The sequence below is a fragment of the Epinephelus fuscoguttatus genome, linkage group LG12, assembly GCF_011397635.1.
Source record: "Epinephelus fuscoguttatus linkage group LG12, E.fuscoguttatus.final_Chr_v1".
Lineage (NCBI taxonomy): Eukaryota > Metazoa > Chordata > Actinopteri > Perciformes > Serranidae > Epinephelus > Epinephelus fuscoguttatus.
In genome coordinates, this window is record NC_064763.1 from 23,864,731 (window position 1) to 23,890,073 (window position 25,343).

Sequence of the window (25,343 nt, forward strand, 5' to 3'; positions counted from 1 at the left end):
AAATATGAATAAGTCAATAAGTAATTTATTCCATTGAAATATCATTGATGTATTATAGAAAAGTGATTTATGTTTTTATAAATGACAAAAGGCACATCTGCCTCATTTTCGCTGTGGTATCCTGATACTACTCAGAACCATGATATTTTCACTGGTATCGTACCGTGGGTCCCAATTTTGGTACCGTGACAACACTAATTTGGGGGGCGGGGGGCGCCATCTGCAAAAACTAATGAAAAACTAAACAACAATATTCGGTATTCGGTATTCGGTACTCGGCCAAGCCTTTAATATTATTCGGCTTCGGCCACAAATTTTCATTTCGGTGCATCCCAAAAGCAAATAGTCGCAAAATCCTCCTAATATGTCACAGAGACTAAGGAATAATGTTCATATAACATACGGATCTCACAGATAACAATAGTATAGCCAGAATATTCGCATTTTAAAAAAAAATGTACGGTCCGCAAATCATGTTTATGTTTTGAATTTGTGTTTTGGCCTGTTGCGCCACCCACTGCTGTCTACCAGTTAGAGTTGGGCGATCTTGTCCATATCCTATCGTCCTATGATGTCGTGTCTGTCGCGCTGACGCTCACTTATAGCCTCTGTTTGGTGTTTGAGCAGCTTTATAAAACTCTTGAACGTGTAATGGCTCCTTAATTAGCAAGTTGACTTTACATAGACGGCATATCTTTTCAATTTCTCCTGACATTGTGTTGTTTGGTTTGTTCACCGCTCCCCGACATGCGCATTAAGGCCCGAACATACTCGGGCGGAACGTACGCAGAACGGACTCCGCGGAGGTGCGTGCAGACTCAATGTGGACGTCCGCAAGCCCTGTGCACGCAAAGCTACTTTTTTAACGCGATTTTACGACCACGTGGACTCCGCTCAACGGAACAACGTGGAAGTGCGCTCGACTATGAAAGCCCGAATGACTGCGGACATTCCTCACGGAGTCCGCTCCGCTTATAGTACGCCCGAGTATGCTTGTGTCGAGCGGGTGGAGGCACTGAGTCTCAGTAGAGTCTCAGCATCAGTTACAGTTACGACTGAGCTACAGCAGCACGGCAAGCAGCATTAGCAGCGGGCTTCTTCCTCAGCTGTATCCCGGCAGCAGCGTTAGCAGCAGAGAAGCCGGACTTGCTAAAACGGTCCACTGGAAAATCGAAGATCAAGGACACGGCCCTGCCATGGCAGCCGCCCGTGGGCAAACAAATCAGTCTCCAGCGTGCCGCTGTCCAGCAACCTCTAATCTGTGGGGGAAGGGGGGCGGACACGACTCATGGCAGTATTTTGAATTTGAGTGCAGTAACCGTTTAGGCCACATTCTTACATACAGCGCCTTTAATTTATACATTTACCGCTTTATTTATTCTCTTATTTATTGGCGTATTTATTTATTAATTTATCTATTTATTTGATATTTCTGCATTTTTTGATTATTATTGCCATATTTATTTATATCGGCATTTATTTATACATTTCCTAATTTATCAATTTACTCGTTTATTTATTATTTTATCTATTAATTTCTCTATTTATTTAATCCTGTATTTGTTTATTTATTTATTGTTATTTATGTCATTTTTCATCCTCCATATTTCATGACATACCTGGTCTGTGGGTGTTTTCGTCTGATTTGTCTCCCGTGATTCACACAATCCGTGTCGCAGAATGGGTTTCCATAAGGGAGAAGACTGAACATGGGACATTTTCCCTGCTGGAAGCTCCTTAACGGTGCGAATCTCTGGAACAGGAAGAAAAATACACACAACTCAGACTTTTAATTAACAAGGGTCTAAAAAATGTCCAGGTATGACACAATTTTTGAAGTTGATGTATGGTCTTACCATGAGGGGATTTCAGGGCAAGGGTTCTGGAAGCGAGACGACCCATCAGGCGAGCCACCAGCAGCTGCAGGTCTGACATCCACGAAATAGTGATATCTGGCAGGCCCAAAGCTGTCACACTGAACTTATAACCCCACTCGTTATTACTGCTATCAGAGTGGAAGAGGAACTGGAGCTGAGGGCCGGCGTCAAATGTCACCTTCTGCAGGAGCAAAGAGAGAAGCAGCAGACATGTGCAAAAGGAATTAAGCAACAACAGTGTTTCATATGGAGAAGTGAAGGGGTTATCGTATCCTACCTTTGGCCACTTCTCACTCCCAACTTTCATGTCATAGCGGACCTTCCCACCTCTAGAATCTGTGAACTCTAGGTAGTCATATCTGTGAATAAAAGGAGCATAGAGGATGGGTAAAAGATTCTCTCTATGAATTAAAAAAAAAAAAAAAAGAAATCTAACATTTCCCATCAGTCACCTCTTCTCTGTCTCGCAGCGTTCATCAAACTCCACCTCAAAGGAGGTCGCTCCAGGGCAGGCAAAGATGCTGGTCTCGTGGCGGCTGTTCTCGTAGTTATGAGGGGACTCCATGCTCCAGGTCCTGAGCACCACCGGCTGCTGGGGCTGGTGCCAGCTCTCCTGATCCACCTAACAGTCACATTATGCAATTAATGTCTATTACAGCCAGTGGTGGAATATAACTAAGTACATTTACTCAAGTTGACTTAAACTATGAATCTATTATTGAAATACCTGCATATCAATTTTCTGCCAATTGAATAATCGATTAATTGACTAATCGTTCGAGCTCAAGAGGCTAAATAAATTCAGACTGACCTTAGAAAAGATGTCTCCAGTATCACTGGACAGACTTTTGAGCAGCTCGACGAGAGAGGAGAAGCTCTTCAGCAGCACACTGTGAGGGATGTCCAGAGAGCACAGCTCCAGGAGTAAAATCATCTGCCAGGAGTACAACAAATATTAAATTCACTCAGCACAGTCAACTCTGTAACTGTGCAGGGAAACAATTCAAAATCAGGAGATGGGGGTTGGGCGATATGGCCTATGGATAATAATGCAAGATGTTTAGGTTACATCGCGATACACAATACTGTATGTATCTCCATGTTTTGAAATCTTGTGTAAAGCACTTCATAAGTGTTCATAAATGCTGAAACACATTTGCGGTACTGCAACCTTTTGTGGCAGTGGTTTTGCTGCATATTTCATTCAACATCTGCTGGACAATAAATCCAGTGAGGTTCCTTTTTGGAACAAATTCATCCACCTCCATCTTGCATCATTGTTTCCGAACTCAACACATAGAAACTCGCTTTGGTGCTTCACCAGTTTTGCTGTCAGGCTGTTTCCCTGTTCCCTGGTGATGCCAAGTTCTGCATGTGTTTCTTCCAGGTACAAAAACACACTCCTCATATGCCACACAAACTCGACCAGGAGAGTGATCTGAATGGGCAGGGAGTGTGCGATGTATGTATGTGAGTGTTTTCTGTTTGTGTCTGCGTGGGAGAGACAGCCAAATGAAAAATCGAAGCGAGTCTCATGCCAGCGGCTTACGGAAATGACACAACAGTGTGTGCAATACACCGAGTACATATGATATATCGCCCAGTCCTGCATGAGACAAGAGCATGTTAGATGTATAAGAGTATATATTACCATCTGTCTGAAGACTGTGGCGAGGATGGAGCTGCCTAGTTTCTCAGTGATTGCAGCACCAGAGTACCTCTCCAGCAGGGAGCCGAGAATACCTTTGACGCTCTCCAGGAACTGATCCACATCTGTTAAAAGAAAGCGTTTGGTCACTCTGAAAGCCTCTTATCCACTCAAGAATAAACTCTACTCAGTGTCACATTACAGTATATCTACAATTCATCCACTCTGACAGTCAATTAAAATAGTTAAACTCGAACTAAGCAGTTACCAAATTAACAGTCCACTCCTTCCTTGAGATTGTATTTTAGCCGTTGCAGCTCTGCACTAAAAACATAAACTACCAAGATTCCAGCAACATTTCAGCATTTGTTACACCTGACCACTTCCTGTAATACACCATCATGGCATTTGGCATGAGAAATGCTCCTGCAACTTTCCAGCTGTTTGCGCAGCTTGTACTGGGGGATGTGCCACAGTGTAATGTGTACCTGGATGATGTGGTTGTGTACTCGGATGACTGGAAAAATCACATATCCAGTCTGAATCAGGTGTTTAGCTGTCTTGCTCATGCATCATTGCCATTGAACCTTGCCAAGTGGGAGTTTGGTAAAGTCATGGTGACCTATCTAAACGGGTTGGACACGGGAAGGGTGCTAAAGTGGAGGCAATTGTAGCATATCCTGTTTCTACCCATCAGCGTGAACTTCAGCGCTTATTGGGCATGGCCGGATGCTACTGTTGTTTTTGTAGGAACTTTTCCATGGTAGTTGCTCCACTTACCAGACTGTGCACCGTAAGTTCTGAAAATCTGTTCTTTTATCTATTGCAGTACCATGTTTGACTGATCAGCACCAGGCTATGTGCCATTATGAACACAGAATCTAACCCTGAAAACAGGAAGCTGTAATCTCAAACATCTTGCTGTGTCTCACATTTCAGCAGGATGTCTCTGGCCAGCTCCATAGCGATGGTGGTAGAGGTTCCTCCCTTGAGCTGCAGGTAGCACCAGGAGAGCAGACTGCCCTGCAGAGCCCAGAACAAGGACAGCAACACTGTCCTGCTGGCTCCACTGCTCTCATCCACCATCAGAACCTCACACTGACAGACGGGAGACAGCAGAACAGAGAGAGGAACATTAGAAAAGTAGATAGTAAATCATAAATAACACAAGGGAATAGTTGAGACATTGCGTGTCTCACCTCTCTTGTTGCCACCAGTAGCAGCGTCTCCATCACTGACAGTATGGGGCTGATGTCGAAGTCTGAGGGAGCTCCTTTAGGTGGGAGCAGGAGGAGGCCACTTGGATCCTGGTCACTGCACAGACAAAAGACAGGGGCTGCTAATCCACTTTGATCTGGATAATATTATAGTGTGTTTGTAGATGTACGATGTCCTCACCTGAAGTAATTACAGAGCGATTCAAATGTCACCTTCACTGACTCTGGCTGATCCTGTTCCGTGATATTTTTCTGCAAAAGGGCAAATTATCATGTTATTATTATCATCATTATTTTCATTTTTGTTTTTATAAAACCTGCAGGGCACAAAGAAAGGCGGTCTGGACACTGTTTGGCTTCAAATCAATAGTTTATTCCTCTTTTTTCTCTTTTCAAGGCAACCTTTTGATTTACAAGGTCTTCCTCAGCCACGTCTAAAAGAGAGAAGAGGTGTTTCTTATTGAGGCAGTAATCAACTCACATCACTGTCACTTGCTCCAGATAATATACTAAACAAAAATTTAAATGCAACACTTTTGTTTTTGCCCCCATTTTCACAGGTTTAAGAGCTATGACTTTTCTGCACCTGCGAGCCGGCAGGTTTGCTTCTCAGCGTATGTTGCCATGGTAACTAACTCAGGGTTACGCTGAACTGGCTTTGTGAAACAGAAAACTCAGAGTTTCCTTCATCTCAGGCCCAGAGCTGCTGCCCATGAATTCAATGTTCCATTGACTTCACTTCCATAAGCTGTCTCCAATGTAATTTCTGTGAATTTGGCAGCAACGCAAAAACCCTGCCCACATCAGCAATGTGGCTCAGGTGTCACAGTTAAATACATAAGGTAGTCATTAATCACAATCACCCAAAAGAAAGGTTTCAAATCACAACACGTATTGAGACCTTTCAGTTCCTGTTCGCTCTTTCTTACTTTCCTGAGGAAGCTCTTGTAGATCAAAACCTTGCCTCAGAAAAAGAATAAGAAAAAGAAACCTTTTATTTAAAGCCAAACAGTGTACAGATCTTCTTGTGCCCTGCATTGAAGAATTTTTTGGCCTTGCATCTTAGTATTTTGTCTGGATGTTGACACAATCTGCCCGCCTTCTGATGTTTGTATAAACTCACCATCATGTTGAAGAGCTTGTCCCGTCTGACGTGTTTGTCAGGGAAGAAAACAGCTGCTCCATTAAGAATGGCCTTCACTGTTTCCTTGTGCAAAGCTTTTTCCACCAATGTCTCCCCCTCTGGACCATCCACAACTAAACCACAAACACCACAAATATTATTGCTGCATATGTTTCGACACATTGTTAAAAAGCTACCACTTTCCGAGAAATCTCTGCAAACAGATCTAACCAGTAAAATACTTTTAACTTTGTGCAGGTAAATGAAAGCTGGCAGCAGGTTCTTACTGTGGCAGAGATGGTTGTAGAGTTCACCGACGGCCCTAACAGAGTCATTCTGAGGCTCTGAGCTGCTGGATGTGGACGGACCAGCTGTGGCTCCCTCATCTGGCCCCTTGCTGTCCTCTGAGCCCCGGGGCTCCAGTGGATTGGGCAACATGGGGAAACAGTTCTGCATCAACTGGAGCAGCAGGACTCTGCTCTTCAACACCTCCTCTCCATCACTGAGAGAAAGACATATGCTCGATTACAGGTGTCCCAGTGACTGACCAATGAACGTGATCATGACAAATGGTAATTAATGCTGAATTAATGGCTATAGAGCAAAAAAAAAAAAAAACAGCAGTGACAACACTACAACTCACATCTCCCTGAGTTTACTGTAGAATTTCCAGAAGAGGTTCAGACCGAGGCCACTGAAGTCCAGAAGATACTTCTGCTTAAAGTGAGAGGCATCCTGCAGAAATGAAGAGTGACAGAGACAGTCTTCAACGTTAAAAGACAAAAAAACACCACAAATAGCATTATAAATTCAGGACTGGCATTGTTCATGATAACACTACTATAATTTCTAATATGTAAAAAAACAAACAACAACAAAAAACATAATATAATATAATAACGGCAAAATTTAGACTTGTTGATGTGATGTGATTAGAATATTTACCATGTCTCGTGTGAGCTGTTGTATGAAGAATAGCGTCTTGTTAAGCAGACAGAGGCCAGTGACAGTATCAGAGTCGAAGCTGTCTCCCTCTGGATTGAGGTCGTCCAGGTCTCCGAGCCTCTCTGCTCCGGGACACAGGTAGCCACTGAAGCTGAGGGACTGCACCCCAAGGCGCTCAGCAGAGTCCTGCCTCGTGCACAGGAACTTGACCATCAGGAACTGGGAAGACAAGGAGACAGATGATATATAAGAGGTGTAGTTACCTAATATAGACAGCAAAGTGAAAATGATGATTCATTTAGCATACTTTAGCATGTAGCAACAGCATTTTTACTGTATTTCGGAAGCCTTGAATAACAAAAAATCTGCAGCGTGAAAACACAATTTCCACAACACAGTGTTTTGGAATAAAGGGTTGAATAATGAAGTTCAGATGTGTGGATGAAAGACAAAATGTGCAGCAGAATGTACCTTTGCAACGCGACACTGCTGCAGCTTGATCTCCACATCATTCCAGTCATCCTCTAGCTCAAACCAGCCAATCGGCTCGTCCTCCGACTGTGATGACATCTTCACACTGCAGATCAGGTGACAGCATAATGTGTCAGCCATTCATGTAAACCACCGAGGCAGATCTCAACACACAGTACCTACACTGTGTTATCTTAAAAGATGGGAAGTGTTCTTCAGCTATAAAGGGATCCTTACTTGTCTTGTACAAACTCTTTGTAGTCCTTGTAGTCCCATGCATCATACTTTTTGAACCTCTTGAAATGTTTCTCTGCATCAAAAGGGTCTTCCTCCTTGTACGCGAACACCAAGCCGCATTTTGCTCCGATGGCTCCTTTTCGTACCTGATTATCACACAAACCAGAGAGGAAGTGTTATTACGAACACAAATCCACTCTATCATGGAAAATTCTCAATGACATGGTGAAATCCTTACTTTGATCTTCATCTGAGTGACCTGGAAATTACTCTGGTCCTCTGTTGACAGGATCACACTGGCTCTCTTCCTGCCACTTTCTGTGAGAAAACCTTTGGAGCAAGAAAAACATTCACACTTAACTGAGACCGTCCCCAACTTTCATGCTGATAACAATCAGCGGACTGATTTCTATTTAAAGGACTTGGAACTGTTGTTTGGAAAATTCTGAAGGATGTGATGTTTAAGCGCATTCAGCTCCCCTACAGCAGTATTCACTTTCGTCAGCGACCTTTTTTCCATGATGAAGATGAGACGTTGACGAGCGAAACAAAAACTATGACAAAATGTATAGGGACAGCTGCAGCAGCTGGCTCATCTCACCGCGTTGAAACCCGGAGGGTTTCAGGAGATCCTTCATCCTCAGCTAAGGTTAGCCAGCTAGCTGTAAATTATCTACACTACACTGAACCACCTTCGGGTGCTTCGTAACATCATCTGATAAATTTGAAAACAGTAAGCTAGTTAGTATCATGCAGCCAGTGCGCCAAATGAAATATAGGAACATTAAAGGTAGTAATGTTACTCTAAATATGACTGTAATTTATTCTCCAGCATTCTATTAAAATGATATCTGTCAATCATGTTTGATGCCCAGGTGCTTGCTTGTGCTTTTTAGCACAAGGTATTTTTAGCTCAGGTAAAACTTTGTTATTATTATTTTCTCATTGAATAAGGATGGTCTCAGTTGTACCGTCTCCAGTGGAGGATTCTGTGAGCATGTTCTCTGGTCCTGATTTCTCCTCTTTACTCTTCACATCACAGGCCTGCAGGTGCAGCTGGAGGGGCTTCCCTGTAATGAGACACAATGCATTATGACATAGTTAATCATTTTCCATAAAGGTTATAATTTCATTTCTATACTGGGAGGCAATCTACTGCTCTGAACTGCAGCATGTAACAGAATTAGCAATTTTCTAGATGCAGAGTCCACTAATGCATCTCCTCTTCGTAGGCTCAGCACTTTCTCTCTCAGGTCTACGATTTCAAATGGCCTCATGTGAACGAGAGTAAAGGAGGGGTGGTCACGTTACCGTTACGATTAAGTAGACGCAGCCTGACGGCAGCCATAGACATGATGAGGGAGGAAGCCTTGTACTCGGCCTCTAGATGATCGCTGATGCAGGAGAGGGCTTGGAGCACTTTGGCCACGCTGCCTCTGGCCAGGGCGAACGCCAGGAGGGTCAACTCTGCATCAGGACTCACACAGCAGCTACACATCAGCAAAGACAGAAACATAAGTTAGTTTTAGTCATATCAAATAATCTCAGTGTCCGAAAGGGATCTGTTTGCAGCCAGTATGAACAGAAGACACAATCACAGCGACTCTGAGGTAGTCAATTTGGCTTTGAAACATGCAATTCCTGCTGAGCTTGAAGACTGGAATTTACCACCTTATTTTTCTTCCCTTATCAATATCTTAAAATATATTAGCAGGGACATCACAATTTAACACTAGGCTAACAAACTGTTTCAGACAGAACACTGGACAACTCTGGGTTCTCCCTTATACAAATCAACAGTCTAGAGTAATATTACTGATGAGGCCGATGAGATTATTTCAGTCATGCTGTTGCTGCTGTTGTCGATAAAGGCTGTGTCCACCACTGAAGGATTTGCAGTACATCTCATGGAATGGAAACAGTGTGTCATCAGCCCACTAAATCAATACTTTGATTCCAGCCTGTTTTCATTGCAACGATGTCAGCATTATGAGCTCAGTGATGGGTGAGTGTGCTGATGTAGGTCATTACTCTGCTATCCTGAGGAGAAATCCATCCACCTCCTCCAGGATGTTCAGAGAGAAGAACTTGGGGAAGTCTGTGGATGACGGCGTGAGGGACAGCGGTGGCATGTGACGTAAGGCTTTTCTATGAGAAAAAAAAAAAAAAAAAAAAATCACAGAAGAAAAACCCTTAGCACCCAAACAAACTTTCTTTGCTTTCATACATCTGCAAAACCACGAGTAGTGCATCTTACTGTGTGCTCTGAAGGACAGTGTGAGCCAGCGCAGGGTTAGTCTCCATGGATGCGGTGACCAAGGAGGTGAGGAGAGACAGGTACCAGATGGCTGAAGCATCCGAAACAGACACCTCTTTACTCTTGGTAATCTGATATCCTAGTGTCTTCAAGCCATGAATCCGAGTGTCACATCCATCACTCAGGCACCGCTTAATGTTAATCTGGATGTCTGGGGTTTGGTGAAGAGATACCACAGTTAGCAGACTGATGGAATACATCATGAAAAAAATGCCTTAATGGTTTTCAAGTTTTCATCCTCTGAGAACAACATAAAATAGATGTCAATTTTAAGGGAGACGCAAATTAAATCATTTGTACTGCAAAGCAAGAAAAATTAAATTAATACAAAGCCAGCTGACGAGTTTTAATTTGCTTTATGTGATTTATCCACCAAGCACATTATCATTTTTTAAAAACAGTCTGCAAGTAGAGCTAAAACCCCACAGGACTGCTTTCAAAATACATCACCTGAACCTCTGCTTAGATTTGACTTTTCTTGGTGACAGTTGCCCGACTCAATCAATTCTCACTTACCGATATTAGAGATTGGAATCAAGAACTGGTCCCAGTTAAGAACCAGTCTGAAATAGTCTGATTCATCAGAATGGTATGCTTACGAACCTATCGATTCCAGCATGTTTTTCTGAGAGTTGTGCATTGCAACAGAATAACGTCAAACTCTGTCTACGCTGCTGCAAACTTGCAACAAGTAGGGGGGATGCGGATAGGAAGAAACGGTCGAAAGTGCAGCTTTAGTTCATGCTGAAAGATGACGCCAGTGCTGCTTGTAATGTCTGTAAAATGATTATTTCAAGTGAGGGTGGAAACACCAGCTATGTGCTGAAACATCTTTCTACGCAACATGGGCTTAAATTTCAGGGGCCGTATTCACAAACATTCTGAGAACACTCTCAGAGAGCTCCTAACTTAGCCTAAAAACTTTTAGTAAGGAGTCCTGGCTTAGGAGTGATTCAGGAAAGTTCTCGGAGCAACTCTGACAGAAACTTTTATCTTAGTGAGGAGTTGTAGTTTACCCCGTTGCTAGGGGTGATGCTTGCTTTTAACAGATGTGATTGGTTGTCACAGACATGCCCCTTTGTGAGTCTGCACGTGTTGTCATTGTTAGTGTGATCACTCTGTCTTGAGACAGACTCAGATTCAGTTTTCCAAATATCTTGGAGTTGTGATTATTTTATCTCTGGCGTTATAACGTTAGGTGGAAAATGTGTGTGCATCCCTGATGAGATCGACCACAAATATTATCCCTGCACAATCTAATCTGTGGCATTTCATTTACTCACTGTCATACAGCATTTGGAGAATATTTCTCCTACCTCTTTGTGTTTCCACCATTTTCTCCTCTGCTTAGGAAACTCTTAAACCTCTTTAATTTTCCTGCCTATTCTGACCAGGACTCTCTGGCAGGAGAGATACTGTATTTCAGTGGGAACTGTCTTGTTAGTTAAAACTAAAAAAAAGGTGAAATAAAAATTCACGGCATTCCTGAAATTCTAAGAAAATTCTTAAAATTGTGACATTTCCTTAGAATTTCCCCTTAAAGTTAAGACTAAGTCCTCATTCACAGAGTATCTTAGCCCTTAAAAAGCTACTAGGATGAAAAACTGTTGGAGCAAAGAGGGGGACTTTTAAAAGTACAAATGGGGACAATTAAAATCACAAAAAAAAAACATATCAAAACAGAACAACAGACACAAAACATAAAGGAATCAGGGTCTTAAACAAAATAAAACAAAACAAAAAACACTCTACACACGACTGCCTAACCAAGGAGCACGTCTGTCAGTGAGGTTAAATATCCAACAGTGGGTTTTAATAACATCAGCGTCAAGCAGCTACACTGTGTTCAGACTCAGAGATAAGAAAAGAGTTTTGTTGACACTTAAAGCCTGTGTAATCATACATTTTTTTCCCACAAAGACATTTGATCAGGAATCAATGATTAAACTGATAAAGAATCGGACTGATATGCAGACTCGATAGTGGCATTGGTATCTATAAAATCTTATCAATTCCCATCCCCATTTACATTTAGTACATATCTCAGCAAACAATGAGTAACCTACTCAAACTACTAAAAAAAGGTGGATATGTGGCCCACTGGCTACACAGATGGTCCTTTAAGACCTGAGGCAGGAGATGGAATCTTGAATTTAACCAGTCAGCACTAAAAACACAAAAACACCAGTGCCTGGATGTGGTGCCTGGATTATGGCTGGATTCAATCCCAAGATCAAAGGGGTTTCCAGACGGATTCAAAATGAGCAAGGACATAGTTTATTTCAATATTTGGGGTACACATATTAGGAGGGGGTTCTGATATTTTGAGTTTCAAACCCTTTATTTCCTTCATTCTGATGAATTTTCATGCCCCAGTTTAAGGTGAAAAGTTCATGGTACTTCTGTGCATAGTTGCTCCACCTTCTTTCTGTTTCTGCTGTTGAGGTGGCATACTGCCACACCCACCTTACTTAAGTTTATGAGGCATTGTTGCATCTATGAGTCACATTCTAGCAGTTGGTAATAATATAATAAAAACCCTTTGCTGCTTTCACGCTTTTATTGGGGAGGATAAATGCACGAGTTCTAAATATTGAGGGGAAAGTGTCCCCTGCGTCCTTCCAAAAACCTACGCCTATGAAAGTGAGGCACTAAATGACTCAACTACCTGTGAACCCTGCTGCACAGTGTCAGCTACTTTTCTGTAGCTGACACTGTGCTCAGTCTTCACAGACGGGGTGCATATGAGAGAGACTCATAGATCAGCATCAGTGAATCAACACACAAGCTGAGGACAAATAAATACTCAGCTGAGCAGCAGACACGCTGACAGCTGGTGACTCACAGGGGTGTGTGATGTTGGCATTCTCCAGCAGAGCTACGTAGCCTGTGACGTTACTGGGGATGCGGATGTCTCTGATTTCCTGCAGGGAGCGCCGGTTCTTTCCGACGGCGACCGACACCAGCTGAGGCATGTAGCTGTGGTCGTTAGCAGCCACGGCGATGGCCAGGCGTCTCAGAACCACATCTGGTTTCATTTTCAACCTGGAAACAGAAAAGAGACGAGTTTCCACCATAAATGAATTTCACGATTCGAGGATCCGGCACACATGACAACCAGCTGTGAAGCCTCGAGTCACAAAGCAGACGCTCTTACCTTATCCAGTGCGAACGTGCACTGCCGTCTGACTGCCAGAAAGATGCAGTTTCCCCATTTGTCATCTTGTAAATGTCTGTAACGTTGGACGAAGCTTCTATTGTGCTGTAGCACTGTGTGACCACCTTGACTTTATCCACCTCTGGATCACGGTCCAGCTCCGCTCTGTACTGGATATCTAAATCTGAAATACACAAACACAGATCAGGATGACAGATTCTAAATATGTCTTTAGTGTTAGCATATTCTTAAATACTCAGAAAACAAATGTACAGTTAAAGCAACATTATGCAAGAACTGGTATTTTTGCAATTTGATCCTGCTGTGCATGTGCATTACTTGACAAGCTGAAGGCCAATATGACGTCAGAAGCCATAGGGCCATGCTGGCTGACAAGGTAGATCAATATTACAAGATTTTATGCGAATATGACTCTGCATAGTTTTATTTATTGTGACACTGGAGATGAATCAAAAAAATCATGACAGAAAGTTTTAGTTTGGCTGAAATACTGTTAGCATTTTCAGCCAATATACCTAGTTTTCTACACAGACTGTACAATAAAGATGGATGACATAAACTTTATGAGACAGGGATGGCACCAAGAAGGTTACAGTCTATGTCACAATCTTTCAGAAATAACATTAGCAGGGATACATTCAGTCAGTATTGATGGGAATGCCCACCAAACATCACATCCTTTTACGCAGTGAGGGAAAACAAAGCATTCGCTACCATGCTGAAGAGTTGCCGTGTGACTTTCAAATGCACTTAAAAATCCAGAGTTGAAGTTTCAACCTGGACCCTGCTTTCCTGTGTTTTTGTGTTTAAGTGACTGATCGAGACATTTCTGAAATTGAACCAGAGCTGAGAAAAGCAGCGAAATAAGCCGCAACGTAACCACTCAGAGCTCACACAGCCAATGTACATCCATTAAAACTGACAGGCTCAGATTGTTATTACAAATGTCTGACAGCATAATATAAAGGATCCCAACAAAGATGGACCTTTTTGTTAAAGAGTGAGATCCTTTTTGGCTGACCAGACACAGACCCAGAATCACTACCATCAACCCACCAGACTCCATTTAAATTAACAGTCATTTTATCATTGTAAAAAAATCACTTCATCCAAATCAGTCATCAACTCTGGTGTGGTTTAAATTAACCTTTAATTCTCCCAGCCAGATGCGTAAATATGCTGGCTCTATACATGCTAAAATCACAGTTTATTTAAATGCATTCTGTTGGGTGAGGTGATGGTGATTTGGGGGCAGCTTCCAGTTACACAAAAAGGATCTCACTCTTTAGCCTGAACAGTATTATATTGTTTAGCCACTGGAAAAAAAAAAAGTTGTGAACCTCGGAGGACCTGTAGTTCTTACTGGTGCAAATCTCTGCATGATAATATTAAAGCACATTGTCAAAACATAATGGTGTGCTAGTGGTTTAACTTAAGTGCTGCTATTACATCATAGCATTAATGGATGTGGGGTGCTGATATTAGGACAAGTATAATTAATGTAACTGTCTCTTTTGTGATTGAAAACTGCACTTTCCCAGCATTTACAGGCTGGGGTAAAGGGCTGTTTCCCCTTGTGTCTACTCCACCCTCACCACACCCCTAACTATGAGTGGACACTGACTGTATCTATGTACACTCTCTTGCCAGACTGCCGTTTTCTCATTAGCCATGAGACAGATCTCTACCATATTAATAGTCTGCATCCATCCCTCCATCCTCACAAGTTACATAGTGCAAGAACAGGCATTCGGGGAATGGAGTGGGAATAAAAGGGGCACCATTCTCCCTATCACAAGTCAGTGCACCATAATGATTTTGAAGCTTTGAAGATTTTGTTTTCTCCATTGCCCCTGTCACTACGATATGTTAAGAATAACCCTATTGTAGCAGAGTCTCTGATTATATGGTCTAGTATTAGGAAAAAGTATGGATGGCAGATTGGCTCTGTCCTTGCCCCAGTCCCTCCCATTCTGGCTGTGTCCTAACTTGTCCACTTTTTGGAGTTCGATCTTCAAATCACTATCAGACGTCTTAAAAATGAACATTCACCAGGATCTTTTGACAGCCATCTTTGGCATAACATGAGAGAAAAATAATAATCTTTCAGGATCTAAACTAAAAGTAACAAAATTTGGCACTGCATTAGCACAGAGATGAATCCTTCTCCACTAGAAGAACCCTCAACCGCTGAGCTGGACTCAGTGGTTGAGGGAGGTGATGCAACATCTCAAACTTGACTACAATAAACAGAATTTGGAATCCATTCTTGTAATACATAAAAGCCAGACTCCATACCCCCACTTTCTTGATAACTCCATGTGAAGTAAGTCATATTTAATTCATTTTTTTACATCTTGTAGTCAATCACAGTTGGATGGATCCTGGTAAGACCTTTATCTTCTGCAACTGCCTGTTCTTTTCAAGGCTCTGTGCATATCTAGTTATATGTATATATGTGTACTTGTGCATATGTATACCCTTTTTTCTTTTTCTTTTATAATGCTGTATAGCAGTTTATATGTTGTTTAAAAAACAATACAGATATGTTAAATAAATAAATAAAAAGGTAAATAAAATGTATAATGTTGCTGTGGCGTTCACCTTTTTCCTTCTGCAAGAGGAATTCCAAGAAGTCCTGGACCACACTGGATCTCATGGTGCAGATACTGTTGTAGCCCTCTAAAATAGGGAAGGGGATGGCACTGCTGGGAATACGATTCCTGTGTAAGAATTTAAGGATCTTAGAGGCATGTGCCCCTAACCGGTCTTTGGTCTTGGAGAATATGTCAACAAAACCTGTGGGGGAAAAAGGGGTTGAAAGGGTTAAAGAGGAGTGTGGCTATATGAGGTATTTATCCATGGTCAGTGTCTTACTTACAGTAGATGGCGGTTGGCAGGCCACCAGTTTGGAGAAGCAGGCAGGAGCAGGCAGGAGTACTGACACAGAATCTAAACAATGTACTGCTGTGGACTAGGACAACAGCAAAACATATTTTAGCCTCCTAAAAACATTATTATCAGTTTCGGTCCACGCTGTATTTAGAATATTGCCATTGCTTTACTTTGCTGTTGGACAGCCCTCTCCGACAAGGAACATAAGCCGTTATCTATGCTCTTTTCAAAGCCACCAGACTCCTTTGACAAAAACTGTAATTTACCTTGTCGAACACAGGAGCTGCTGGTTTACCACTGCCTCAATCAGTTATTTTGTTTGTGTTGTGTTGTGTGACTTTGAAGAATCTAAACCAGTCGTTTAAAACACCAAAGTCACGCAATAATCCCATTTTCCTCTGCACAAAAAACCCACAAACACCCACTAACATCTGGCTTTAGTCTTTCTTTAGAAAGCTTACAATCAGCATTCACTCTCTGGACAAATGACTCTGCAGTGGTTATGTGTATTCATCAGCTCCAGCTCTGATCAGCAGGGATGAAAATATAACAACCCGGTGCACACACAATTTTTCACCCCTTTTCCTGAGTGATGCAACGACACGCTGCCACAAAATACAATCAGTCTCTATCCAAGCAGCACTCATACAGTGTTCCAAATTAGTTGGCACTGAGTTTGAAAGGGGGACTGAGTAAGGGCCCGTACACATGCCACATTCTTTGTGCCCTCAAATCCATTGTTTTCAGTGTAGGCGTGCAGAGGGTGCGCTCAAAAGCAAAAGTAACACGCTCCCAAGCGTCTGTTTTTCAGGGCGCAAGGGCAACACGCATTGCATGTCAAGTGACGAGGAACAACCAATCACAGCTGTTAGACGTCTTCCCTTTCTTCTGTAAATATTAGTCTGTACTATATACACTGATCAGCCAAAACATTAAAACCACTGACAGGTGAAGTGAATAACTATGATCATCTTATTGACAGTGCAATGTTCTGTTGAGGAAATCTTCGGTTCTGACATTCGTGTGGATGCCACCTGACACGCTCCACCCACTAAAACACCAGTGCAGACCAGGTAGCCCTTTTATGGCAACGGCACTCCCCAGTAGCTGTGGCCCCCCAGCAGGACAATACACCATGCCACACCATAAAAACTGCTCAGGAATGGTCAGAGGAACGTGACAAAGAGCTCAAGGCATCAACCTGGCCTCCAAATACACCAGATCCCCATCTGATCAAACATCTGTCACTGCCATCAATAAGTGCTGTTGCCATGAGTTTATTTTGTCTGCAACAGTGTTCGGGTGGGTGGAGCACGTCAAGTAGCATCCACATGAATGCCAGGACGAAAGGTTTCCCAATGGAATACTGCACTGTAACAAGATGATCAATGTTATTCACTTCACCCACCAATGGTTTTAATGTTTTGGCTGATCAGTGTATATAATAAGTGGATCATTTTGGTGCATCTGTCCCACGGACAACCTTTTAGGCCCAATACTTGCTTAAAACAATGCCTGGAAGAAGGTCAGCTACACATTCTGGATTTCTGGTAAGGGGCTATGATATGGTGCGTCTTACTGTCGCTTAGCAACATCAGGCACAACCAGCCTCTGCACCCTTTAACATTGCTCAAAGGTAGACACAAGAGTAGCCCAAAGAGTCCCAAGAGTATCCCTGCCCTGCCTTCAGTAACAGATATAAAAAATAGTAACCACCGTAACGTTTTCACTGGGTTCCACGCTGCTCTCTACTGTTTATACACCCTGTTTTCCAGCACGTTTATGACACCAAATGTGCCACACCAGTAAAGAAAAATAGAAAGGCATATTGTCTACTGCAGACATGGCTCTGCTTTCCCACACCTAAAGAACCTGCAAATACACTCTAATTTTGGTGGAAAAGGGTATAACACAAACAAACAAACTGATTAAGACACATGTTCTGCGAGGTAAAATTACAGTTTTTGTCAAAGGAGTCTGGTCAGAAAGGGCTGTCTGATGGCAAGGTAAAGCAGTGAAAATATTCTAAATATAGCGCACACTTAATCTGATATGTTTTGCTGCTGCCCCCATCCACAGCAGTACATTGCTTAGCTTCTGTGGCGGTACTCCTGCCTGCTTCTCCAAACTGGGGGTGTGTCGACCACCATCTACTGAAGGTAATACACTGACTATGGATAAGAACCTCATAGAACCCCAATTCCAAACGTCCAAACTATTCCTTTAGCTCCTCTGTTAACTGCTGACAACACATATTCAAATAAGGATCAGTAAATAATCATACCTGGAGTTAGGGAGCATGCCTGCAGTTGTCTTATCACATGACTCAGCTCTCCCTTCAGATTAGCTCCATTGGAGTTCTTCAGAGCAATCAGCATGCTCTCTACATCCACCACCCCATCCCCCTCTGCATCGAACTGTCCAAAGGCCTGAAACAGGGACAGACACAGTACACATTGTGACACTTTATATAAAAACACAGTCACTCCCATTCCTGCACACCGACACAAACATACATGGATAATTGGTATCATTCATGGGGCACGTAATATGCTCTACCACTATCTCATTTCATTAAGTTCTACATATATTTTACATCTGTTGAACATCTTTTGAAAAGAAAAAACAGGCAGTAGCTCTACATCTAAATGCCCGCAGTGTTTGGAATATTTGAACCAATGTAGCCTATAGTATGTATAGGCATTCCATGTCCACCCACACAAAGACAAATGCAGACTAAAGTACACATTCATTAGTCAATCCCATTCATCTGCAACCTTTGGTTGAACAACAAATGTCAGCCAACAGACAATAAAGTGGTGTGTTGGACTACAGGAGGCCAAAGCTGAAAACCCAGTGACAATAAAAGGTGACATCAGGAGAGCTCATTCGTCTGACTCACTGCACAGCCTCTAGATAACTCAACAGATTACAGGGTCTCATATTTATTTATCACTCACCGTGCATGGGCATGTAAACAGCTGTCAAACCAGTTACATACATGTCATGTGATATTGGAATCTGTTTGTAAAATGGTAATCACCAGGAATCACCAGTGGCACCACAATACAATGTTATTGCAATACTTAAATCACAGTACAATATGGTTGTGATTTTAAACATTTTATGATATGCTGAGAATTGTGATAACATTTATTGCAATTTATTACCATTTTCTTGCAACTGCAAATTATTTCCTGAAAAAGGAAAACTTGATCAACATCTGTTTCAATTTTTGGTCTGTAAATTAATCATTTTTGTTGCAGCAACATGTATCTAGTGGACTAAAAAAGTAATTGATGTTATTATTCCAGTAAACTACAAAAAAAAGTTGAATTCATATTTACAGTATTAACATTTCCCATAATTAAAAAATGGATACATGGTGTCCGTGTTTCCATTCAGTATTGCCACGTAAAACATTGCGATACTATACTGTATCAATTTACCACCAACCTTGTCTGTAAATTATATATATTGGAAGAAGCTCTGGATGTTTTCTCATATATAGTCGTAATCATGAGAAATTTTAGGAGATGTCCTGGAAAATTATTCATAATTATCCCCCTGCCAATTACTATATGCAGAAACTGAGAAAGAAAATAAACATGAACTGCTCTTTCTGAGATGAGTATTCAGAAACAGAAACCTAGAAATTTTGGAAAGACTTCTTCAGATTTGTTTGATTATATCTTTAAAGACTTTATATTATCAGAGGGAAATGTGGTGTTCGTTTTTAAAATCATAAATGTAAATTTAGCAACTTATTTTGTTGTTTTTCTGGGGGATCTAAATATATGAAACTACTTTCTAATTCAACTAACAAAAAAGGCTACCAAGACAATTAATATCTGTTGGTTTATAATATTTGTGTCTAGTGTGATACACCCCTGGGTCTTTAGTTATTGTTCTATTTGTATACTGAATCTGTGTTGTGTTGTTTTGCTTAATTAAAAAAAAAAAAAAAAAAAAAAAAAAACAGCCATCAACCCTCCATATTGGAATGGGTTTGTTGGAGGAAGGTGTGGAGGCTTTCGAATAAATAGACCTAATTATGAACAAGGTTAAGGTGGTGTCCTTTGAATGAATTCATATGTTACTGCCAACCACGGTATGCAGAAATAAATAAAGACATAAACACAAACTGCTGTTTCTGTGATGAAAATTCAAAAACAGAAACCAAAACAATCTGACAGACCCTTAGAAAGTTGTGGTTAATGATATCTTTTAAAACTTTATATTATTATGGGAAAGTGTTGTGTTTGATTTCTTCAAAAACCCTAGAAAATAAGTAGATTTTTTTATATTAAATTTGATAATGATGGCAAAATTTTGTAGATTTAGCAGTATAATTACTAGAAACTACTTTCTAATTGAACTAACAAAAAAGGCACTAAATATCTGTATGTTTAATAATATTTTTTGTAGAAGCTCTTTTATTAGTGCTCTGTTTCTATAGTTTCTCCTGTATATTGAATTTTTATTATATTTATGTTTAGTTAAATAAAAAAACAGCTATCAACTATTCCATCCTCATGTGGGACAAGAACAAGACTATGGACGGTTAATGGCAGTCCACATGACTTCTCTGTGTTTCTCTGGCTCTATACCTCTTCACATTCATCTCTCGGGGCATCTCTGCTCTCCAACATCTCACAGAACTGTTCCACATTGACGGACTCCTCTCCTCGGTTTAACCGGTCCTCCAGCCACCGCACCAGGACACCCTCGTTCCCAGCCAGGACAGACTCCCGAATGGCGACACCCGAGTCGCTAATGCGAGCCGCCGCTTCCCTCAGTTTCACTTGCTCCAGGAGCACACCGGGGCTGGGCGGTCCACCGGTGGGCACGGGCAGGTTATTCGATCCCCTTCCGCTTCTCCCAGAACCGGAGCCGCCACCGCCACCGCCTCCGACACCGACGGCGGTGGCCGCAGAGGCCGGACTGTCTTCCGCGAAGCCGGGGCTCTCCGTTTCCACGTCGTCCTCGTCGCCGCTGCCTCCACCGCAGCCGCTCTCCGCGTTCCCCATGTTTGTTTAACCGACCGAGGGCTCCCCGAAAATCTCTGCGGCCCACCGGGGGGTCAGTTTTGCGACGGTTGTACCGGTCTGTACACAGACCTCTCTAACCTACAGCTAGAGCTCCGCCGTTCACTACTACCGCATTGACGTTACGTACTGTACGTCAACGAGCCTGGAACGGCCTTTGCCTTATTGGTGTGCGCATGCGCTGTGGTGTTCCTGAACACGGAAGTGCTTGTTTTGTTGTGGTGTTGTCACTATTTTACAGACAAACGGAATATGATGTAATAAATGGGTGTAATAGTGAAATGCTCATTTAAACAGCATGCTGGGCTATGTAATGGTCGCGGTTTTAGCGCTGGCAGTTTTGTACATTCCTCGTGACTGGTCCGTTATTTTTGGATCTGGATGCAAGCATCAGGAGCCCCCTGCTGCCGTGCGGCTCCTGGGCAGCCGTGAGTTATCGCTGTACGACGGGAGGGAAGGCAGTGAGGGCCTTTACCTGGCCATACTGGGCCAAGTTTTTGATGTACACAAGGGTAACAAGCACTATGGACCCGGTGGAGCTTATCACTTTATGGCAGGTGATTCACCTCTTCTCCTATGTGCCTATATTGTGTTGATTGTAACAGCACACACCTACCTACAGAGAGATCTTTAAATTTTTAACCCGTTTTCAAGTTTAGATGTATGAGACATACCTTTGTTTTTCCCTCTTTAAACAAAATATTAATAACAGGCTAATAATAATAATGCATCTGTGTAATAAAAAAAATACAATAATAATAATAATTATAATAATAATGACTTTATTAATGACAGAGAAAGGTTCCAATGCATTGTTCTGCTGGGAAACCTTTGGTTCGGGCATTCATGTGGATACCACCTGACCTGTTCCACTCACTCAAACACCGTTGCAGACCAAGTACCCCCCCTCCCCAATGGCAACAGTACTCCCCAATGGCAGTGGCCCCCCAGCAGGATAATGCACCATGCCACACTACAAACATTGCTCAGGAATGACCCAAGGAATGTGACAAAGACCTCAAAGTGTCCACCTGGCCTCCAAATTCTCCAGATCCCAATCTGAATGAGCATCTGTGGCACGTGCCATTAACCCACCTCACAACCCACTGGACTAAATGGATCTGCCGCCAACGCACTGGTGCCAGACACTGCAGGACACTCCCAGAGATCCTGTGTCCATGCCTCGACAGGTCAGATGAGTCTGATCCAAGGAGGCCCCACCTTGGATTAGGGGTACATCTGGGGCACTGGCACATCACAAGAATCCTTGAACAGATTGGGACCTGGGAGAAATTTAGAAGCCAGGTCGACACCTTGAGCTTTTTCCTCACGCCCCACAGGCCATTTATGAACAGTTTTTTTAGTGTGGCATGGTGCTTTTTTCTGCTGGGAGGGGGGGCACTACCACTGGGGAGTACTGTTGCCATGAGGGGGGGTACTTGGTACTGCAACAGTGTTTGAGTGGGTGGAACATGTCAGGTGGTATCCACATGAATGCCAGAACCAAAGGTCTCCCAGCAGAACAATGCATTGGAACAAAATAATATTCACTTCACCTGTCAGTGGTTTTAATGTTTTGGCTAAATCAGGGACACGAATTCCAGTCCAATAACAGCATATACACAGCTACAGTGCATTAGTATCCCTTACACTGCAATGATCTTTATACAGAATGTGTCTGCATTTTCAGGAAGAGATGCTTCACTGTCCTTCATCACCGGAGACTTCACAGAAAGTGGCCTGACAGATGATGTGTCCAGTCTGTCCCCACTGCAGGTGATGGCCCTTTATGACTGGCTGGCCTTTTACCAGAGGGAGTACGAGTTTGCAGGTACGTATCGTTTGTCCCCCAATCTCTTACCATTTGAAATTTTGGATACAGCACATGCATTTCTTCCTCAACAAATTTAGTCATCAGGTACCTTTCAAGCATTTTAAACGATAAGATCTATGAAGGATGAAAAATGACACGAGGATAAATAAATACAATAATAAATAAATAAATACAGAAATAAGTAAATAAATAGTGTTTTTAAATGCTGAAATAAATATGGAAATAAATAAATAAAGGCCCACCTCATTAACATACAGACACAGACATAGATATAATTTACAAAAATGTAGAATAAATTTAAGATATTTATTTATGGATTGTTTAATTATCAACTTTATTTCCTTATACATGCATTTATCTATTTATTTAAATATTTATTTATTCTCAGAATCAGATTCCGATTTATTGCCATGTAGGGTTTCACATACAAGATTTTTTTTTCGGTGTATTGGTGCACAACATTGTAAGAAAAAAGTATTGCTAAAATAAAGCGATAAATATAAAATAGAATTAAGTAACGTAAAAAAATATGGAAAAAAAATCAAAAGAAAAAAATTACAATATACCTGAATTAAAATGAAAATAAAGTTTTTAGAAGTGGTAGTTGTGCAAAGTCATTTATTCATCTTAGCATTTATTTGGCCTTTTAATTATTTCCATATTTATGCATTTATTCCTGTATTTATCCATTAATTTATTACTACTTAAGTTATTTTTCATCCTTTATACTGTACAGGTTCTGTACAGCTTTATTTAAGTTAAGACAGTTTTATTTATATAACCTAACATCCCATATCACAAATTTGCCTTGAGGGGCTTTTTCCACCCTTATTTCAGACAAGGAAAAATTTTCCTCAAAAAACCCTTAAGGGGGAAAAATTGGAAGAAACTCAGAAAGATGAACAGAGGAAGGTTCCCGCTCACTGGACAGATAGATGTGCAATAGATGGCGTGTGTACAGACCTTATTAAAATTATGTATAAATAAGTGTCTAACACTCCAATTTTTTTTTTCTAATTGAGGATGTTGTAAAGTTCCTCATCAGGTGCTAGTACCTTTTTTCGATTCTGCAACAGCACTACATCAGGGTACTTAGCACCAGAAATCAGAATAGGTCTTTCCAAAATGTGAGAGAAAGGCTGAAAAAATAAGCCAGTGTTCCCGATGGTTGGAAAACTCCAGAGTATCCAGAATAAACTAGTGGAGCCATTTTATCTCAGTATCTGTCACAAGTTGAGTCTACACATGGAAACATCCTTTGAATTGCAGTAGCTTGTTTCACCGAATGTCTCCTTATCAGTGGACATCTATCAACATCTTTAAAACGCCAGCCAAACAGCCAACCAACATCCACCTGTGTTTACTTTCAGGTCTGTTAACAGGCCGGTTCTATAGTGAGACCGGACAGCCCACAGAGGCCCTGCTGCAGGTAGAAGCATCACTAGCAGAGGGCCGGCGAATAAAGGCCCAGTCTGAGGCCGATAAGGTCCGCTTCCCAGCATGCAACGCAGAGTGGAGTGCTGCCAGGGGTGGAAGAGTCTGGTGCTCCACTAAGAGGTATGGAAATAGTTTTGCTCTAATCAAATATTAACAAGCCTACAGGGCATAAGATGAGATGCTGTGATGTACTGCTCACCTGTAATAGAGCGTGTCTGGCACTAGTGGGAATTATCAGGACTGTTCTGTTGTTTTCCTTCAGCGGTGGAGTGGAAAGAGGCTGGACAGGTGTCCCACGGAAACTCTTCTCGCCAGGCTCCAGCAGTGTTCGTTGTGTCTGTGTTGAAGACCCACCTGCAGCAGAGAAAGACCCCAACCTGCAGAAATACAACGGCTGCCCTGCACATGCTGAGTCATGCTCTGTTGAAGAGTTTTAGCTGCTGGGCTGGCCCAAAACCTGGACTTCATCATGGACTGCTTTTAGCAGCACAATACTCAGGGACTCTATAAGGAAACCCATTTTGGCCAAAGTGATGGCAGAGGAAAAAGATATTGTAAGTCATTATCATTTTATATTTTGCAATACTAGGTCATTATTTTGAGATACATTTTTTTTGGATAATTTCTCTTTATTCTACGATATAAAATCATTATTTTAGAAAGTGTCTCATTATTTTGACATACTAATTTGTTACTTTGAGATACTAAGCAATTATTTTGAAAAGCTTTCTCATTATTTTGAAAACTAGCTCATTATTATATTTTACATCATAAAGAGATAAATCACTTTAAAAACATTTCCCCTTTATTTTGAAATACTAAGTAATTATTTTAATAATATTTTAATAATAATTATATTAATTATCATTATTATAATATTAATTATCATTATTTTGTGATTGATTATTATGAGTTTCTCATTATTTTAAGATACTAATGACATTATTTCATGATACATGTGATTTCAAGACTAGATCATTATTTGAGATACCAAGTCATTATTTTGAGATATTAAGTCTTAAAATTAATTTAAAATTAAATTAAAATAATCTTGAAATTAAGAGAAATTTTCTTAGAATTATATTATATATTCCAAAGTAATGACTTAAAAATCTC

The 25,343-nt window shown here is 41.5% G+C and overlaps 2 protein-coding genes across 2 annotated transcripts in view; one reads left to right on the forward strand and one right to left on the reverse strand.

Moving 5' to 3' along the window:
* Positions 1 to 21,055, reverse strand: part of zzef1 (zinc finger, ZZ-type with EF hand domain 1) — a 51,573-nt gene extending 30,518 nt beyond the window's left edge. The window contains exons 1-25 of the mRNA XM_049593200.1: positions 20,519 to 21,055; positions 18,193 to 18,337; positions 15,618 to 15,812; positions 12,993 to 13,176; positions 12,681 to 12,880; positions 9,776 to 9,986; positions 9,550 to 9,666; positions 8,830 to 9,008; positions 8,490 to 8,588; positions 7,757 to 7,848; positions 7,519 to 7,664; positions 7,282 to 7,387; positions 6,811 to 7,029; positions 6,509 to 6,600; positions 6,153 to 6,367; positions 5,866 to 5,999; positions 4,924 to 4,994; positions 4,725 to 4,839; positions 4,458 to 4,623; positions 3,529 to 3,650; positions 2,689 to 2,811; positions 2,330 to 2,499; positions 2,155 to 2,236; positions 1,857 to 2,058; positions 1,620 to 1,753 (exon numbers count right to left, since the gene is read on the reverse strand). Coding sequence (XP_049449157.1) covers positions 1,620 to 1,753; positions 1,857 to 2,058; positions 2,155 to 2,236; positions 2,330 to 2,499; positions 2,689 to 2,811; positions 3,529 to 3,650; positions 4,458 to 4,623; positions 4,725 to 4,839; positions 4,924 to 4,994; positions 5,866 to 5,999; positions 6,153 to 6,367; positions 6,509 to 6,600; positions 6,811 to 7,029; positions 7,282 to 7,387; positions 7,519 to 7,664; positions 7,757 to 7,848; positions 8,490 to 8,588; positions 8,830 to 9,008; positions 9,550 to 9,666; positions 9,776 to 9,986; positions 12,681 to 12,880; positions 12,993 to 13,176; positions 15,618 to 15,812; positions 18,193 to 18,337; positions 20,519 to 20,938 — 3,939 coding nt within the window. The 5' untranslated portion in view covers positions 20,939 to 21,055. The remainder of the gene's footprint in view (positions 1 to 1,619; positions 1,754 to 1,856; positions 2,059 to 2,154; positions 2,237 to 2,329; positions 2,500 to 2,688; positions 2,812 to 3,528; positions 3,651 to 4,457; positions 4,624 to 4,724; positions 4,840 to 4,923; positions 4,995 to 5,865; positions 6,000 to 6,152; positions 6,368 to 6,508; positions 6,601 to 6,810; positions 7,030 to 7,281; positions 7,388 to 7,518; positions 7,665 to 7,756; positions 7,849 to 8,489; positions 8,589 to 8,829; positions 9,009 to 9,549; positions 9,667 to 9,775; positions 9,987 to 12,680; positions 12,881 to 12,992; positions 13,177 to 15,617; positions 15,813 to 18,192; positions 18,338 to 20,518) is intronic.
* A 74-nt stretch (positions 21,056 to 21,129) lies between these two features.
* Positions 21,130 to 25,051, forward strand: LOC125899049 (neuferricin). Its single transcript, XM_049593202.1, has 4 exons — positions 21,130 to 21,513; positions 22,647 to 22,787; positions 24,161 to 24,347; positions 24,490 to 25,051. Exons 1-4 carry the CDS (start codon positions 21,255 to 21,257, stop codon positions 24,662 to 24,664), a joined length of 762 nt encoding a protein of 253 aa, XP_049449159.1. The 5' UTR covers positions 21,130 to 21,254; the 3' UTR covers positions 24,665 to 25,051.
* The last annotated feature ends 292 nt before the right edge of the window (positions 25,052 to 25,343 follow it).

What these genes read in the sequence shown, in the direction of transcription:
- LOC125899049 (XM_049593202.1), top strand. Translation starts at nt 21,255, where the DNA reads ATGCTGGGCTATGTAATGGTCGCGGTTTTAGCGCTGGCAGTTTTGTAC. An exon ending in AGCTTATCACTTTATGGCAG is followed by an intron (nt 21,514 to 22,646) that starts GTGATTCACCTC and finishes CTGCATTTTCAG; the next exon opens with GAAGAGATGCTTCACTGTCC. An exon ending in GTCTGGTGCTCCACTAAGAG is followed by an intron (nt 24,348 to 24,489) that starts GTATGGAAATAG and finishes GTTTTCCTTCAG; the next exon opens with CGGTGGAGTGGAAAGAGGCT.